Source organism: Centruroides sculpturatus, unplaced genomic scaffold (assembly GCF_000671375.1).
Source record: "Centruroides sculpturatus isolate CEXI.00-Female unplaced genomic scaffold, Cexi_2.0 scaffold950, whole genome shotgun sequence".
NCBI lineage: Eukaryota > Metazoa > Arthropoda > Arachnida > Scorpiones > Buthidae > Centruroides > Centruroides sculpturatus.
This window is the reverse complement of record NW_019385096.1, coordinates 213,365-231,013: the sequence shown is the minus strand read 5'-3', so window position 1 is coordinate 231,013 and position 17,649 is coordinate 213,365. Positions and strand designations below refer to the sequence as shown.

Here is a 17,649-nt window from a genome sequence, read left to right as displayed (position 1 = left end):
AAATACATAAATGGTGTTTTGAATGCCTTTTAGTATAAACTTTCATATATTGGAAAAGGTTTCATTATTTTTCTGTTAATTGTGAGAATCCGGGGGCTAATAGGGTGAGTGGTTCCCTAAAGACTGCTTAATCGACAATGGTTTGGCAAAAACTGCTGCATTGGATAGCTGAATCGAGTGGGGAGCGCAGAGAGTAAGTTGATAGGTTGTCCATTATTTGAGTAATGACAAGTAGCCAGGTTTAACAAACATAACAACTATAATATATATCTAAATATTCGACTACAAGCTAAACACGAAATACACCACTAAATCTACACAACTAAACAGCTAAGTACAGTACATTGTTTGCGAGATGCTTTCCCGTCCTATCTATGCTTCTATCTATTTAGGGCTATGTAGATCAAGAGAGAATTTACAATTCTCTAAGTATTTTACCTCTGGTAGGTAACCAATTAGTTGACCTCTCAGAGTTTTGGGTCGTCGTCAGTCTTCATATGGAGGTGGAGACCTGTGTTGGCCGCTTCTAGGTGGTAGCCCACTCGGGGATATCAATGGGTGGTGTCCCTCTGAAGTATGAGACCTGCATTACCTTCTATGGTGGAGCCCACTCTGTATGGCATCTTGGGATATGTTCACCTTATATGAAGCTGGATGTGTGTTTTGTATGGTGAGGCAAGAGAAGGCTTCTATGGTGGACTCTGCCGCATATGGTGAGTAGAGCATCCTGTATGCTCTTTGGACGTTCACCTGGATATGGCATCTGGAGCTGTCCACCCCGAGACTCGAGTTCTGGCCTCTTTTATCTTCCTTAGGCCTGGGAAAACCCATCAGGTGATTGGATGTTTGAAGACAAAGTTGCAGGTGTGAGTTCAGAGGTTGCTGTCGATGATGCTAAGATGTCGTTTAAATGGAGCTGCTATTACCATATTTGGTTTGAGACCTGTAAGATCATCCTGTTTACTTGTTTACAGGTTGACTTCCCCTCCTTTAACAATAAGTTGTTATAACTTAGCACTAAATTGTTATAATTCTTTAACAGTTTTGATGAAAAGAGTGATATTCAATCCATTTTCTGTGAAATGTTTTCTTAACAATCGCAAAAAGTTTCCTTAATTTAGGGCAAAATTTGGTCTGCCGTCTCACATAATGCTATGAATTTGTTTAAGATTTAACTTCTTTTATGAATGATGATTAACATAGTCTCAGTATTCTTCAATTTTTTGTTGTGAAGGCTGCCAATGCTTTGCTATATTAAGTGTAATGTCAGCAATATATTCTTTGTGTATGTTGACAATATCATATATAGCAGACCTGACTAACAAGTTGATCATACATCATTTTTGGTTGATCACAGATATTTGGTTAGGGATGTAATTTCCACGGGAATATTATTTTCACATCTTGAGACAGATTTTTAAAAACTACAACTATGAATTGATAATAATATGATATATATAATAATATGAAATTATCCTATGAGATAATTTGTGTTCTTTCTTTGTTTCTGATTATAGCATAGAAAAAAGCACAGATAATGATATTACTTCAAGTGCATGTAAATTTTTTTGTATTGGTAGTCAAATATGTTGTTTTTAGAAATTTTTTTTTGTTGTGCTCTTAACAATTTCAATTTCATGCAAAATGACTAAACCAAAGGAGAGCAGAATTTATTTTCATGATGAATAGGGACAATTTTTATTATACATGCTTCTGTTTTGAATTGACATTGGACCAACTACCTTAACATGTTTCTTCTATCCTTATGCTCTTTACAGATGGTTTAACATACAAGTTATTGTAATTATGCAAAAAACTTTCATTTTCAATGACATTATTGCCCACATTTTACAGACCATGTTGTAATGACAGAGACAGATGGGAAAATATAGACAGATCATAAATCTATATTTAAAATTTTGTTCCATTTATTTATATTCAAATTTGTTTTACCTGACGATCGCCAATAGATTTGGCTGAAAACGTTTGTTGTGTTTTATTAAATTTCTCAGCAACATAAGGTGTTGTATCTTGAATTAACTATTTTTAATTTTCTGGTTTTAAAATGATTCTAGTAATACTCCCAAAAACAAATTTATGCAATCTTCAGTAAAATAACTCCAATCAATAAGAATGTTAAAAAAAAATTTAACATTTTGATTGTCAATTAATTAAATATAATCCAATAATGAAACATTTTTGCATTAAAAAAAAATATAATTGTACAAAATAAGTTGAAAAGATATAATAAATCAATTTATACTTCCGAGATGAAGAATTAGAAAGTTTTCAGGAACCTGTAAAAAGCTATAGAATTTCTTTAGAGACATTTTTCTGAGATAAGGATATAAAAAAGAAAATATTTTCAAACACACTTGAGTTAGTTATGATATAGAGCAGATACATCTTTATCATCCAGAATAGTAATCAAATCATCTGAATCATAAAAAAATTTGTTTATAACAATATTTTCAGTCAGTTCAGATTAGAAATATAACATGCTTATGTTTTATTACTCATAATAAATAATTTGTATATAAGAAAAATATTCACAAAAAATATTCCATAATTTTAAAGTATGACTTATTAATATTAATCAACACTTCCATGTACAGAAAAAAAAAGGTGGTGGTAATATATGATTTATAAATGTACTAATTTTGTTACATCTGTTTTCTTGAAATTATTTGAATTCTAATGACTGTTGTTGTTATTTCAGGAAAAATCAATTTGACAATGTTCAACAAACAGTTTGTGAAATACTTGGTAAGAAAATGTTATGCATTTTGGATCTTTACAGCAACTCTCCAGGAAATGCAGATGTATTATTGAAACGAGCATTTCCTTACAAAGAAGAAATTAGTCAGTCTGTTTAGATTTAACATTCTAGAAAAATTATATATTGATGATAAAAAAAAATTGTATTTAAAATATTGTTATTTTTGATATCATGATTTGCTTATTTACAAATGCTGTAAACATTTTTGTGCTGTATCAAAGCTTCTGATACATAATATCTTTAAAACAATTTTATTTTATAAAAGCATTCATGAACTAATTCATCAGATTGACTATCCAAAAAAATGTTTTTGAATTGTTTATTTATTGGGAATTTGTAGTCAAAGGAGTTAAACACATTGTTTCTCATAATAATAAAATATGATTTTCAGTTAAAATGAAGTGGAACTAGTTAATAACTTTGATTTACTGCATTTGTGTATAAGATCACAACAAATACTGTCTGAAAATGGGATTCATCTTATATACAGGCAAGTATGCATATACAGTAGAGCGTCGATTATCCAAAAGTCAATCATCCGAAAGAATTCCAGTCGGCAAATTTAAATTTTCGCCAGTGCTGTGGTACTGCAATCTTTGGCTATGTCTAGGGCTACTCAAATATTTTACGTTTTTGATACTAAATTAACTTCTGAAGTATAATTTTTTTATTGTTTTTATATTTTGCAATATACTTATTTTGTTCGTACAAAATAAAAAAATAATTTTTAACGATACAATAGTCTTCGTTAGGCTTAACATTGACGAAAATTCAACATGAAGCGACACGCAACGGAGAAAAATTTCAACATGGGATAAATCAATATATTTTTTCGTACATAATCGGTTATCCGAAATATCGATCTTCTGAACAACCCCAGTCCCCAATTGATTCAGATAATCGACGCTCTACTGTATTTGTATTTTTGGAAAATGGGTGTGTCTCATATGCTACCACATAGAGTAAATTCAGTGTGACCCTGATGTACAAAATTCGATGTAACCAGTTTCTCTCTCTCCCCAATTTATGAGAGAAGTATTCTAATCAAGAGTGTAACAAGATTGAAGTTGCCACGTGTTAGATTTAGATGTATTATTGGTTACAATTTCTGTTTGCATTGTTTCATTCACATTATTTTTGCTAGGAATAGTGTTATTCATTTGCAGTTGAGTGTAGAGATAAAAGGTCACTACCTTTTCTCTACACTTTCTATTGGTGATACGACTTTTAATTAATGAAATTGTATTTTGTTTTCTATTGGTCATTTTCTTATCAGACCTTTCTTTATGTTAACTTATATGAAATGGAAGTAGCAAATATGTTTTTGAATAACCTAATCAACACTTTCTAAATAAAATAAAATTGAATGATGATATTTAGTGCTTAAAGGTCAAGGGAATGGAGATAGAGGAGCATAGTTAATGAAGATTTCACATTAGCATTTACAGTTTTTTATAAACATCTCTACCCTCAAAATTAAGCTTTTGCCATTTTTCAATAATTAATAATATAAAAAGTTATGATAAAACTATGATCTGTTTAAATAACAGATGGCACCATACACAATTTAAAATTCTTTTGCCGGGAAAGTTAGGCAGCTTTACTTAATTTTTGAAATGTCTCCAAAATCAAGATGTCTTGGTCACTGACATTTTATATTCAGTATCAAAAGGAACTTCCATAGTTTCAACCAAGAAGAGCAATTTATAACATAAATATCATTACCTGCTTATGAATAAACTTTGGATGCATTCAAGTAAATGTATAATCTGATCCAGATGTAATTTGGTGCATATTAAACATGTGGCTGAACTAAAAATGGCAAATGTGAGAACTTTGTTATCTGAAGTTAGGAACAATGAAAGTAAATTGTTCATTTTTGCCAAAGAGTGTAGTAGTTTAATTATAATTAAAAAAAATTTTCAGTGAAATAGTAGTGAGAATTGTGGGGAAAATAATTGTTATAATTTTATAAATTTAAAATTCATTTTTAGATATACTTACTATTTTGTGAAGTATCTACCCATAATATTCCTACTTGTCTGAAAAGTTTAACATAACTAAATCATTACTCGATGCCACCACCTTGAAAGTACTTTTGGATAGTCTTTTCTGACCAAGCCAAAATTTTTGAACACTGTCAGAAAAGTCAGTGTGACTTGTTCAATTTTTGATGACCAACTTGAAGCAGATCTAGAAACTTTGTGGATGAGGTTGAGCACTGAATGCATCCTTTGTATCTATTTGTCCTGCCATTTTATTCATTTACATGAATAAATCTAAAGGTAAATTTGATAAAATTCAGACTCTTAATTCAAAAAGATTCTCATTTCAATACTATATCATATAACAATGTATTCACGAGAGTACAGAAATAGTACTACAGGGTGTAAATAAATAGTATGTTCACTTATTTTAGGCTGACTGAACTTTCAACTGATTTTGATTAACTAAAACAATTTTTTTGCCAAGTCCAGCAAAATTTATTCACAGTACAAATTAATGTTTTGGAGATGTTCAATGTCCTTCATCAGGTCTTAGCAATTCAAATTCTAGAACCCAAATATCTTATCAAACAGCACATTCTACACAGTGTAACTTCAATGTATGTAATGTCTTGTTTTGAAAGTCAAGGTTCAAAAATTGGAACTCAAATGTTGGTTAAATATTTGGGTTCTAGAGCTTAAACTGTGAAGACCTGATGAAGGCCACTGAACACATTTTGTCAATGTTTAACTATGTTAGACTAAAATATTAATTTGTACTGTGAATAAATTTTGCTGGACTATAAGGTGTAAAAAATTGTTTTATTTTAGGTTGGTTGAAGTTTTTTTTATGTTTGATGTTTAAACATGAAATTCTTTTACTAGCACCATGCATATATAAACCTGGTATCAAGCTAAGCTTCCACATGCAATAATTATTGGCATCAAAAAATACACCAACCATGTACTTTTACTGGTATGATTGTGGGTATAGTCAGGTGGTGTCACCTAAATTCACATGTGGAAATTCTATGGATAAATTTGTTGTTGTTGTAGGTTATCAATTTAAAACTGAAGATACACATTTAATAAAAAATGTTTGTGCATTACAGTTGATGGCATCTTAGAATTAAAACAATACAGTAAAAGCATTTTAGATGTTAACAAATAATGTCGACAGTGATTCAAAATATATTTTTAATCAGAACAATTAGAGCAGCCTAATAATACAGTACATTGAAATTTTTTAAACGTAATTCAGAAAGTGAGATCTGCAGTCTTATTGCTGAAATATTTGTTAAATAAATTTAATTTTAAAATACAAAATTGAACTGAACAAACCCCACTGACAGTGGTTGGTACTTTGGATATAAATCTAACAGATAGATTATGTCCTATTGGAAAAGTTTTTATAAATTAAAACATAAATATATGATAAATTATGAAACATTAATTATTTTATATGGTAAACTGCTTAATAGAGAAATAAATTTTTCCCTAAAAATTTAAGTACATGTTTATACCATTATATCAAGGAACATTTTTCAGATCAATCCTCTCAGGAATTGTTAAGTCCATTTATTATAGTTAAAATATATTGCTAAAACTAAAATATTACGGAACCTGTTAAACAGGTTGGTGTGATCATGGATAATTTAAAGTCAAATAATTTCTTGAGTGTTTGTTTATTTTAACTAAATGTAAAGTTAAAGACTTTATTTTTCTAATAAATGCTAGGAAATGGATGATGAATGATTACTCATTGCAGTTCTAGATTTTGTAGACTGGATGAAAGCCATTCCATGAATCCGTAGGTGAGTCTGCAATAGATCATTGTTTTCGAATGTTTGGAAGCAAACTTTACATTCAAATTCACTTGAAACTCTAGATGTCAAATTTGTTTTTGATAGAAACCTATCAACATCGTGAATTTTATGAGCAATTAGTAAATGTCTTTTAAGGGATGGCTCTACAACAAAGCAAGATCCGCATTCTGTACATTGAAACGATGCTTTTTCAGTTTTGTGAATTATTATATGTTCTTTGAATGATGATGAATTTGAGGAACGAAAATCACATTTAGCACAAATATACTGTTTGTTTACATTTAAACACTTTTTTGTTAAGGGACTATCTTGTGAGCCCAATTTATCATCACAGCTATAATGACGCTTGACTGCCAGTAGTGGAATGCGAATTTTGATTGGTGGATGTGGTGCTTGACTAAAATCAATCTCATCTTCGGGAATACTATGTTTACTCACAATGTGCCTTTTCAAAATTGCACGTTTACTGAAACCGTATTCTTTACAAATCCAGCATACATGCCGTTTTTTCAGGCCAAACTCTTCGTGCATCACCTTCTGATGTCGGGCTAGACGAACAGAACTTTCATAAGAAATGTCACACTTTGTACAATGAAAAACCGTAAGTTTATGTTCTTCCTTTAAATGTGAAAAAGCTTCTTTTGCATCATTCAGTGTTTGCATACACTGTAGACACTGATTAGGATATTTTGTGCTTTTTGCATGATGTTGCAGATGTGCCAATAAGGCATTGCTATCTGAATATTTTTCATTGTTACACACCAGACATATGTGTATTCCTTCTTTCAAATGCTGCATACCATGTGAGGCTAATTCAATTTTATTAGCTGATGTTTCACCACAAGTAGCACATCTTAAAGTCAAAGTACCATGACATCTTTGACGATGAATTCTATAACCATGAATAGTTTGAAATTTACGATGACACATACCACATTTTGTGGTAAAATGACCATTACGACCTTGATGAACATCTTTTGTATGTTCCTTAAGTCCTCTTGATGATGAAAATGTTAAACCACACTGAGAACACACTTTTTGTGAAACAAGATGAGGATGAAATTGCTGAATATGTAAAGAGAGTGAAGGTTTAGTTTCTAATAATTCATCACATTCAGGACATTTAAAAACAAATTTTGTATTATGAAGTTGATCTTTTATGTGTGCTTCTAAGTGATTTTGTAAAATTTCTCTGCTATGAAAAACAGTATCACATAGTGGACATTTTGTAATAATAGTGCACTGGATATCTGTTGTAGGATGAGATGATTTTCTATGAGTATCAAAAGTTGCTGGTGCTTTAAAAGCCATTGGACATGCTTGACATTTGTAATATGCTTCTGAATGCATGTCAATTATATGAAGTTGAAGCAAATCGGTAGAATCATATAAAATGCTGCATAATGAACATTTATATCCTACAAGACGTGAAAAATGCAAACATTTTAATTTTAAATGATGCTGAAATCTCTCCCATGTTCCAATAAAACATTCCCCACATTCTGGACAAATATATGGACGACCATGAAGATGAATTCTCTGGTGTGCTACTAAACTACATTTTGTTGGACAAGTCATATTACATTTAGAGCATATTGCTGCTTGAAGAGGTAAATTATGATTACTTCCAAAATGATTTTCTCTTGATTTAGTACTGTCAATGAGTACATTGCACTCTGGACATCTAAATTTTTTCAATGAATTATGTAGATCTGTACTTTGTATATCATCAGTCTTATCTGTCATTATAGTTTCTCCTGTTGACGAAGTTGAAGAATAGCTAAATCCATCCATCAGTTCTCTAGGAAGAGGCACTACAGTAGCATTTCTTATATCAGAACACTCACCCTTTTCTTGATGTGACCTGATATGAGCAAGTAGGGCACAACGATTATAGTAAACTAATAATTTCCCACAACTTTCACATGAGAGCTTTGCTAACACTGATCTTCTTTCCAAATGACGACTCAAACTGGTTTCTAACATAAATTGATCACCACAATCTATACAATTAAATTTTTCCTGGTTTTGATTTTTCTGGAATGTAGAACTAGATGGGGGAATATAGGGAGGAAGCACATTTGTACTTAGCTGACATAAATCATTGTGTGTTGCAGTTTTCAGAGGGATATTAACATGAGGAACATTTGAAGAATTTATCTGTGAATCAGCAATACTACATACATTGTTAACAGGAACATTTGTTTCAGTTGAGGTACTATTTGGTGTGGAATCTTCATCTTGTGGACATTCAGTAGAACACTTTTTGTTTTTAATTACTTCATTACAAGTTTTCTTTATATAGATTTCTCCATCTATGGGATCTGCACATTTCTGAACAAATGCAGTTAAAGATACATCATTTAATTTTTTTGTTTTATTTTTTTGACTGGATAATCCTGATTCATCACCATTTTCTGATTTGCAAAATATATCTGATACTCTTTGTGCAATACACGATTTCAAATTTTCACTAGAAGCATTTATTTCATTTTTATGTTGATTTACGTGATGATCTTTTTTTGAATTACATGTTTTATCATCACCATCATATTTACTACTAATAAGCAAATTTTTTGATTTATTTTTTGTGACAGTTTTAGAAATACTAGATTGGTTTACACATTTATCTGGCCACATTTCTTCCAAATTTTGCACATCATCTCTTCAAAAAATAAATAAAGTCTTTTAGATTTAAATGCATAAATATAATTTTGATGCATTAAACATACTAAAATTCTTCCATGTGTATAAATCCAATGTTTATTCTTAATATGTATATTCATAAATATATTCTGTAAAAGAAAAGAAAAAAAAAAATGATTCAATATTTTATATATTAAACATTATTGCATAAAATTTGCTATTTTTAAGATATTAAAATATTCAATGAATAATTATTATAAATCTATTAAGCCTTTCAACATTTTCCATGAAGAAACAAAAATCAGTTTTAGCACTTAAAGTAGAGGTGTCCAACCTTTTTGTTTCTCTGGGCCACACTGGAAGAAGTCATAGAGTTTTGGGCCACAAGTATATTATATATAATTGTGGCCCATCATGTGATTAACATGTCTAGATTATAATAATAATTTTTAACTTTATCATGAAAAAAGATTTTAAAAAATTACTTCTACAGACACTTTCAATTTTTACTTAGAAACAGATAAATTCATTTATTATAAAGGAGACAAACAAAAATTTATTTGAAAAAAACAAATATTTATTTTATTTGGATCTCTAATTAATAAAAAAAAATGATGAAACACCATTTTAAAGTGTATTTTTATTTGACTGATATATTTATAAATAATATGTAGCCCAAAAAGTAGCCAATGTGCCAAATGATATTTTTTTACAAACTAAAAAAAGGATAGCTAAATCTTGCAATGCTGGAAGGAATGCTAAATAAAGCTGGAGTTGGGACTCAAAGGACTATAGACCCAAACGTGAGGAAAGGAGCAAAAGGACAAAAGATAAAGAAGTGAAGAAGGTTGGAAAATTAAAGGTCAATATTTGCATAACAGAAGGTCTATTTAACCTTTCTCACTACTTTTTATCTTTGGCCTTTCTCTCCTTTCCTTGAATTTGAGTCTATAATTCCTTGAGTCACAACTCCAGCTGTATTTAGTATTCCTTCCTCATTCACACATTTCCAAGTATTTGAAAATATTTCCTTTCCACTCAAAAATAAAATATGTATAAAGGTTTAAAGCTTTGTGAAACTTCATTTTGAGTTTATTTATTTCAATGGCATAAATAATAAAGGTGTAAACAAAACCGACAAATTTTTATTTATTTATTTATTTATTGGATACCCCTGACTTAAAGTATTAAAAAAGAATATATTAGTGCAAATGTAAAGAAAATAAATTTAGTATGATTCAAAATTAAATTTACACTAACATTTTTGGATGTATAATGCAGCAGTAATACATTTCAATTACAGTAATACCTTGACTTACGCGAGCCTGGAGTTATGCGATTTTCAAATCTCGCCGATTCGTCTTTTGTTTGAGCACCACGCAGCTCTTGATTACTCACTCCCCCCACACTATTCTTCGGCTTACATGTTCGGAAATGTTGTGTGGAATCGACGCATAGCTACAATTTATTTTGTGTTATTTATTTCTGTGTTTGTTTTATCTATGGATATTTGAGAGACTCTACTATGTCATCCAAACGAAGTAGAACTGATTCTTCTGCATCAAACAAGGAAAGAAAAACTTTATCTTTGGAATGTAAAGTTAACATTAGTAAAGACTTGACTGAGACAACTCTTGACTGACTCAGATACAAAAATGAAAATTTGTGAATTGCAAAGAAGTTTGATCTACCGGAATCGACGGTCAGAACAATTATAAAAGGCAAAGAAAAAATTCTTGAAGCTGCGAAAAATGCTCAATCTTTAAATTCAAGCATCATTCGTAAACATCACGGTATTATCACTGAGATGGAAACAGTGTTAAAATTACGGTGTGATAATCAAGTAATTGTGAAAAATTGTATAATAATATAATATGTTATACATATGTATTATCTAAGATTTTGTTAAACATTTTTTTCTAAATTATTGCTTTTTTTAGTCTCTGGCCCCAATTAAAAATTATTTATACGTACAGTGGAGCATCGATTATCTGACTCAACTGGGAACTCAGGTTGGTCGGATAACTGAAAAAATCGGATAACCGAAAAGAAGGGAAAAAAATACATTATTAGTATAGTATATTAGGATATTAGTATATCCCATGTAATTAGTTTATTAGTATATCACTATTAACCAACTTTGCGTTGAATTTTCATCAATGTTTAGCCTAACAAATTTTTTTTTTTTTTTTAATAATAATAAACGTCGCTATTGTATCATTAAAAATTATTTTAAAATTATTTTATTGCTCACGAAACAAACAACCACTCATAATTAGAAAATTAAGTCTCGTTTAAATACTGGCCTCCCTTCAATGGTCAAGCCGTTGATGCCATCTAAAACACGCAAAAATTTAACAAAAATAATATTAAAGTAGCCAAGACATAGCCAAATATTGTAATGCCACATCACTAGCAGACGTTTGAAATTTGCTGACTAGAACGGTCGGTTAATCGATGTGACGGTTAATCGGGGGTCGGATAATCAATGCTCTACTGTATTTATATGCAAAATTATACCCCGACTTACGCGATTTTCGCTCGGTCTCACCTATTGCGTAAGTTTGGGGTATTACTGTATTCTAATTAAAATTACATGTATACATATTTTATTGATTCATTAAATCAAATTTAACAGCCTTGTTTTCCTTCAACAAACTTTTATGGATTTACATGAATATCAAACCAACAAATGCTTAATTTCAATATTTCTTATAGGAAAAATTTAAGATCATTTTTATTGAGAAAAATTACATGCTTAATAGGTTTAATCAATGATTCAATAAGTATAAATTCAAAATACAGTATATTATTTTATTCATACTTATTCATTGTAACAAACTTAAAATGTGTTAAAATGTTATCATTAATATATGTTTTAAAACATATTCAACTTAATAGACTTTTGGCAAATAAAGAGTTTACTGTACTTTTGAAAAATAATAATTATTTTTATTATTATAGTTGACTAAAAAAAAAAAAATCACACCCTTTAAAATCCAGCAATGAATTTAATAAAATAATGTTTTCAGCCAGTTTCCTTTCTTCAGTTACGATAGAACAGAAAAATAGAACAAAGAATTCTAAAATAAATAAACAACAGTAATTGTAATCTTAGTTGAGGTTAATAAAATAAATAACTACAGAAATAAAACAAAAAGTAAAAATAAACGAATAAATATTCCTTAATAAAATTAAATTTCATAAACGGACTGCCATGCAGTAGACAAGTTGTCTGCATCTCTATGGTTGATGCACCTGGATTTTTTGTGAGCACATATGGATAACAAAGATCTACAAGATTTAATAAATAATTTAAATCAAAATTTTAAACATTTTTGTAATTTAATAACATCACAAATGCTTAATCTAAGATTAGGCATTTAAGGCATTTGTGATGTTTGTATCAAATTTAATACTGAATTTGTATTCTTGAAAGAACAACCGGAAATATAATTTTGTATGTTTCTTTTTTAAAGAATTATGAATGTAATTCAAAAATTAAATTAGTAATCAATTTTCAACTATATTCTAAACAAAAATAATACTTTTTTCATAATCACATTTCTGAAACCAAAATCAAATAATCTAACAGATCTCAATCAATACAGATACATCACATGCCACCCTACATTGTACAAAATAACATTCTTACAGAACAGCAAGAAAGCTGTCACCAATACCATGTGAGCTGTAACAAGCAACTCTTGACTGACTCAGTAATACTAAGAAATGCCTATCAAATACACAAAACCTTCACATTGTGTACACAAATAACAAGAAAGCTTTTGACAGTGTTCCACACTATACATTAAGCTTGTATAAGATACATTCCACAGTAATCATACTTTTAACTATTATAATGCAACTTTGGAAAACTAAGTTGTACTTATCTTTATTTTATTAACACTAAAATTGTAACAGATGAAATTCCATAAGATGAGGTATTTTCTTGGGTGATTAGCCCACACTGGTTTTGTATGGCCATTAATCTTCTATCCATTACACTTAACACACAAATTGGGTATGACATGACTTGACACAGACAGACAGATAACACTCATATCTTCTTTACATGGAAGATAATAAAACACTATATACTCCACATGCACAAAACTAAACCAACTCCTGATGATTATACAGACTTTCTCCCAGGATATCCAGATGGAATTTGGCATAGATAAATGTAAAAAATTGCACATTGAAAAAGGGACTGCTGAGGATGGTCCCTTCAAACTTGACAGCAGAGATTACATAACACTATGAAGGAAGGAGGAACCTATAGATATCTGGGGTTTCAACAGGCTAAACTAATTGAACACACAAAAAAAAAAATAAACAAATAAAAGCAGAACTTACTAAAATCAGTACTAAAAGCACATTCAAACTCCAGAAATCAAATACAGGAGAGCTTTGTTACTATGAAATAATTGTGACTTCGAATTATCTGAGATTTACATTATTCTGTAAAATATGTCAAATGCCATGTAACTGATGTAATTCATTAAGCAAATGGAATATGGATACATATACAGAACACTATTTTCATTAATTAATAATACAGAAGAATCTTGTTTAAGAAAATGAATTTGACCTCGTTTTCACTGATTATAATGTTAACTATGATAAAACTGATAGCCATATCTTGTGGTTCCCTTAAAGTGTAATGTTTTTGGTTTAATAATTTTTTTCTAGGATGCATATTTTTTGAGCTATTCAACAGAATTGATTAAAGTGGTCCACCCTGTATATTCTTACATAAATATTTTTTATAACAAATAAATCCACAACAAAAAAAATCAAAATATTTTATATAATGCTTACATCATTTAAAACTAAATTTTAACAAAAATATTAATTCTAAATGATACATTATTTTAAGATTGTTTGTTATATGCAGGGCAGTCATAAAGTAACTTGACCAATTACAGTCAAACCTCAGTTTACAAACTTAATTTGTTCCTAAAAGTTGTTCGGAAACCAAAACAAATTTTTCCATAAGAAACAATATAAATGGATTAATCCATTTAATTAGCCACAAACAAAACCTTTTTTTTTTTTATCAGTGTTGTATTTGACACAAAACCTACTGACGTTTTTGGCCTTGGTTGAAAATGTCAGTAGGTTTGCCATTCAATTTCATCATGCTGTAATTGAATGGCTTATCCCATTTCACGAGTCTCTTCCTCCCAATGAAAATACAACCGACATACACGACACTAGTGAATCATCTAACATCAATATTTTTACAGACAGGTCTCGTATTAACAACTCAGTAGGATGCAGCTTTGTAATACATAATAATACTCAGCCACACCTTAATTGGAAACTTGAACAAGTGTCTAGAGCAGTGTTTTTCAACCTTTTTTATTGAGTGGCACCCCTGATTGAAAAATAAAAAATCGTGACACCCTTGACCAGTGGCGGATCTAGAATCTGAATAAGGGGGAGACTAATGGACCAGATGAATTTTTTGAGAAATTGAATATTACGATGTGGTCCAGGAAGGGAGTCCCCTCCCAGGAAAGAAAAATTTTAAAAATTGACAGTTGGAAGTAGCATTTTAATGAAAAAAAGAAAAGCGTTTCTACATGTTCAAAATCAAAATTTAAGTCCATTGAATTTTGTCAAAATACCTACATATAACATAATAGTCTCACTATTGTTTTTTAAATCTAGTTTTATTATCAAATATATCATCATTTTATATTATTATTTTATTGATAAACAATTTTTGTTGAGTTTTTTATACTACTTTGATGCATATATAAAATAAATATTTCATTGCTTTTTTTCTTATCTTTTTCATATCAATTTAAAAAATTTAAATTAAAAAAATGATAAAAAATTGTTTATTTGTCGTCATTGCTTTTGAATACGGTGAAAATACTGTAATATGCACCTACTTTGTGCGCTTTTCAAAGTACAATGTAACGCTTTTTAAAGCATATACAAGACACAAGTGTCCACGTCGTTCTCTGCTGGTTGGCCTGGTACTGGGACTGGAAATGTGAAGGCCAAGCAATGTGGTTTGGGCAAACTTGTGACAAGTCGTACGTACACGTAGCGTAGAACATTACATTAACATGCGATTACTCATTGTCTCTTTGCTTACTAGATATCTTGTAGCAAAATAGAACTGACAATGAGTTATCTTGAATTAAACTTAAATAAATTTCCAAGAAAATGCCTAAAGGACCTAAACTTTGCGACACCCCAATCGTGGCACCCCGGTTGAAAAACACTGGTCTAGAGCCTTGGTAAATCTTAGTTCTAAATTATACCACTATGGCAAACAGCGCCAGTTGCAAGAACTGGTTTTGTCAGTTTCGGGTCATAGTTACACATGGTCTTCTCTTTGTTCAGTTTTGGTTAAAATGGAGTGCACTGCACTATATGCTTATCATTTGTTTATCATATTGTCAATGTTGAACTCACTACACTTTAATTAAATAAAATGGAATGTAGTTCGTGTGGTTTAAAATATACCAGTACAATACTTGTGTTTTCTATTCATAATTATAAATTATAAATGTTTTGTTCGAAATTATTAGTTAACAGTAAAAATAAAATAAATTTATGAATAGACATCTTGCTTAAAAATGAATTATTCTATAAAAAATTAATATTGTAAGATTATCAGATGGAATTACAAATAAAACAAAACATAGGAGGACTTAAAATTTGATATTTTCCCACTGAGAGAAGTGCTATTATTAGTAGTAATTGAACATTCTGTAATATGCACAAATATATGAGCCGTACACAGGCCAAATCAATTAACTCCATTTGTAAATCCTTAATATAATCGTTATTACTTTTACAGTTTTTTTCTCGTAACTAATTTTATATATAAAATTTAATATAATTTAATATATAAAATTAGTTACAAGAAAAAAATGTTATATTAAAGCATAGCTTTAATAAAACATTTTTTTGTATATTGTTATATTATTGTTATATTGTCATATTAAAGCATAGCTTTAATATAACAATATATAAAAATACATTCTACAATATTTACTTAAATTTAAAGTTTAAAAGGAATTTTAAAAAATAATTTATATTATCAATATTTATACTTTTTGTTTTTTGGAGTTAATTGATTTGTGAGTGAGTGGCTCATACAGCCTAAAAAATATTACTATTTGCATTAATTATAAATTCATTACTCACATGACACACAACCATCATATTGTCTGAATATTAGAGAGGTTGAGGCGCACGTTTTAAACGTGTAAACGTGTACGTGTGACGTTCGGCGCCGCTTTCCCGTAAGCCTAAAAGTTTGACAATGGTGTTTGGATAGTCGGTGGAATCACGCTCGACATTCCAAACACCATTGTCAAACTTTTAGGCTTACGGGAAAGCGGCGCCGAACGTCACACGTACACGTTTACACGTTTAAAACGTGCACCTCAACCTCTCTATTATTATTTTGGAATGGATACTTAGAGAAAAAGATAGTGTTCAAGACTAAAACTCCACTCACTCAGTCAATTATAGGTGGAGGGGATGTAATATTTGTTAGGGGGGAACTACTCAGCATGTTTTTCTTTAATAACTACAACTTTGCAATTTCTAAACATTTATTTTCTAAACAAATTATAACATACTACATATTTGCAGTATAATTCCTTACATGCAATATTTTTCAACATTAAATAGTAACATATTTAACATTCTTCCATCCCATAATGGCAGATAGAATGAAATCTCAAGATGTAATTTTTATAATAAATAAAATGTCAAGTGGGTATGGTATGGACATCATCCCTATTGTTGGAATCCAGTTCTATCCTTGATAAAACAATAAACTAAAATGAGGAATGTCAATGTTGAAAAACTGGTATTATACTATAATACAATGCTATAGAGGTTTGATTTCATTTAGCCTCTGTATTCATGATTTCATTTTCATTCATTTCCATTGAAGTAATATTTGAGATCTAATATTATATAATGTTAGCAGAAAACAAATTACTACAAAAAAATCTAGTTAAATAAATAAGAAAACACCAAATCAAATAATAAGCACAAATAATTAAATTTTAATATCATTAAATTCCAAGTATATAAATTAACAAGTTTACAATTCAAATGTACATTTATCATTACTCAATAATTAAAGTTTTCACATAAATATCAGAACTGCCAAATACCTAGGATTTACAGTAGTAAAATAAGATTTCTTAAAAGCTTTGGATTAAAAAGCCTATTATATGTTATACATCCTTGCAGAGAAATTTTAAAACAGCATTTAAGAATTCCAAGCAGAATGCCCCTCAGAATTCATTAATTCAAAGCAATGTGCTCTTGTTCTTCTTGATAATACTCTGGTAATTTTAACATCTTTTCTCCTCTTCTTACTGGAAGTAAATCCTTGTTGAGGCTTAATGTTTTTCTTTTTTGA

General features: G+C 29.7%; 2 protein-coding genes across 3 annotated transcripts in view; one reads left to right on the top strand and one right to left on the bottom strand.

Annotated features, from left to right (window-relative positions):
• Positions 1–3,311, top strand: part of LOC111634613 (RPA-related protein RADX-like) — a 36,357-nt gene extending 33,046 nt beyond the window's left edge. The window contains exon 12 of the mRNA XM_023379435.1: positions 2,720–3,311. Coding sequence (XP_023235203.1) covers positions 2,720–2,876 — 157 coding nt within the window. The 3' untranslated portion in view covers positions 2,877–3,311. The remainder of the gene's footprint in view (positions 1–2,719) is intronic.
• Positions 3,312–5,947: 2,636 nt separating this feature from the next.
• Positions 5,948–17,649, bottom strand: part of LOC111634616 (zinc finger protein 532-like) — a 36,861-nt gene continuing 25,159 nt past the window's right edge. Inside the window, exons 2-3 of one of the 2 annotated variants that reach the window (XM_023379442.1) lie at positions 12,226–12,319; positions 5,948–9,385 (exon numbers count right to left, since the gene is read on the bottom strand). In XM_023379442.1, coding sequence (XP_023235210.1) covers positions 6,498–9,230 — 2,733 coding nt within the window. In that variant the 5' untranslated portion in view covers positions 9,231–9,385; positions 12,226–12,319 and the 3' untranslated portion in view covers positions 5,948–6,497. The remainder of the gene's footprint in view (positions 9,386–12,225; positions 12,320–17,649) is intronic. The other variant, XM_023379441.1, reaches the window with a different exon arrangement.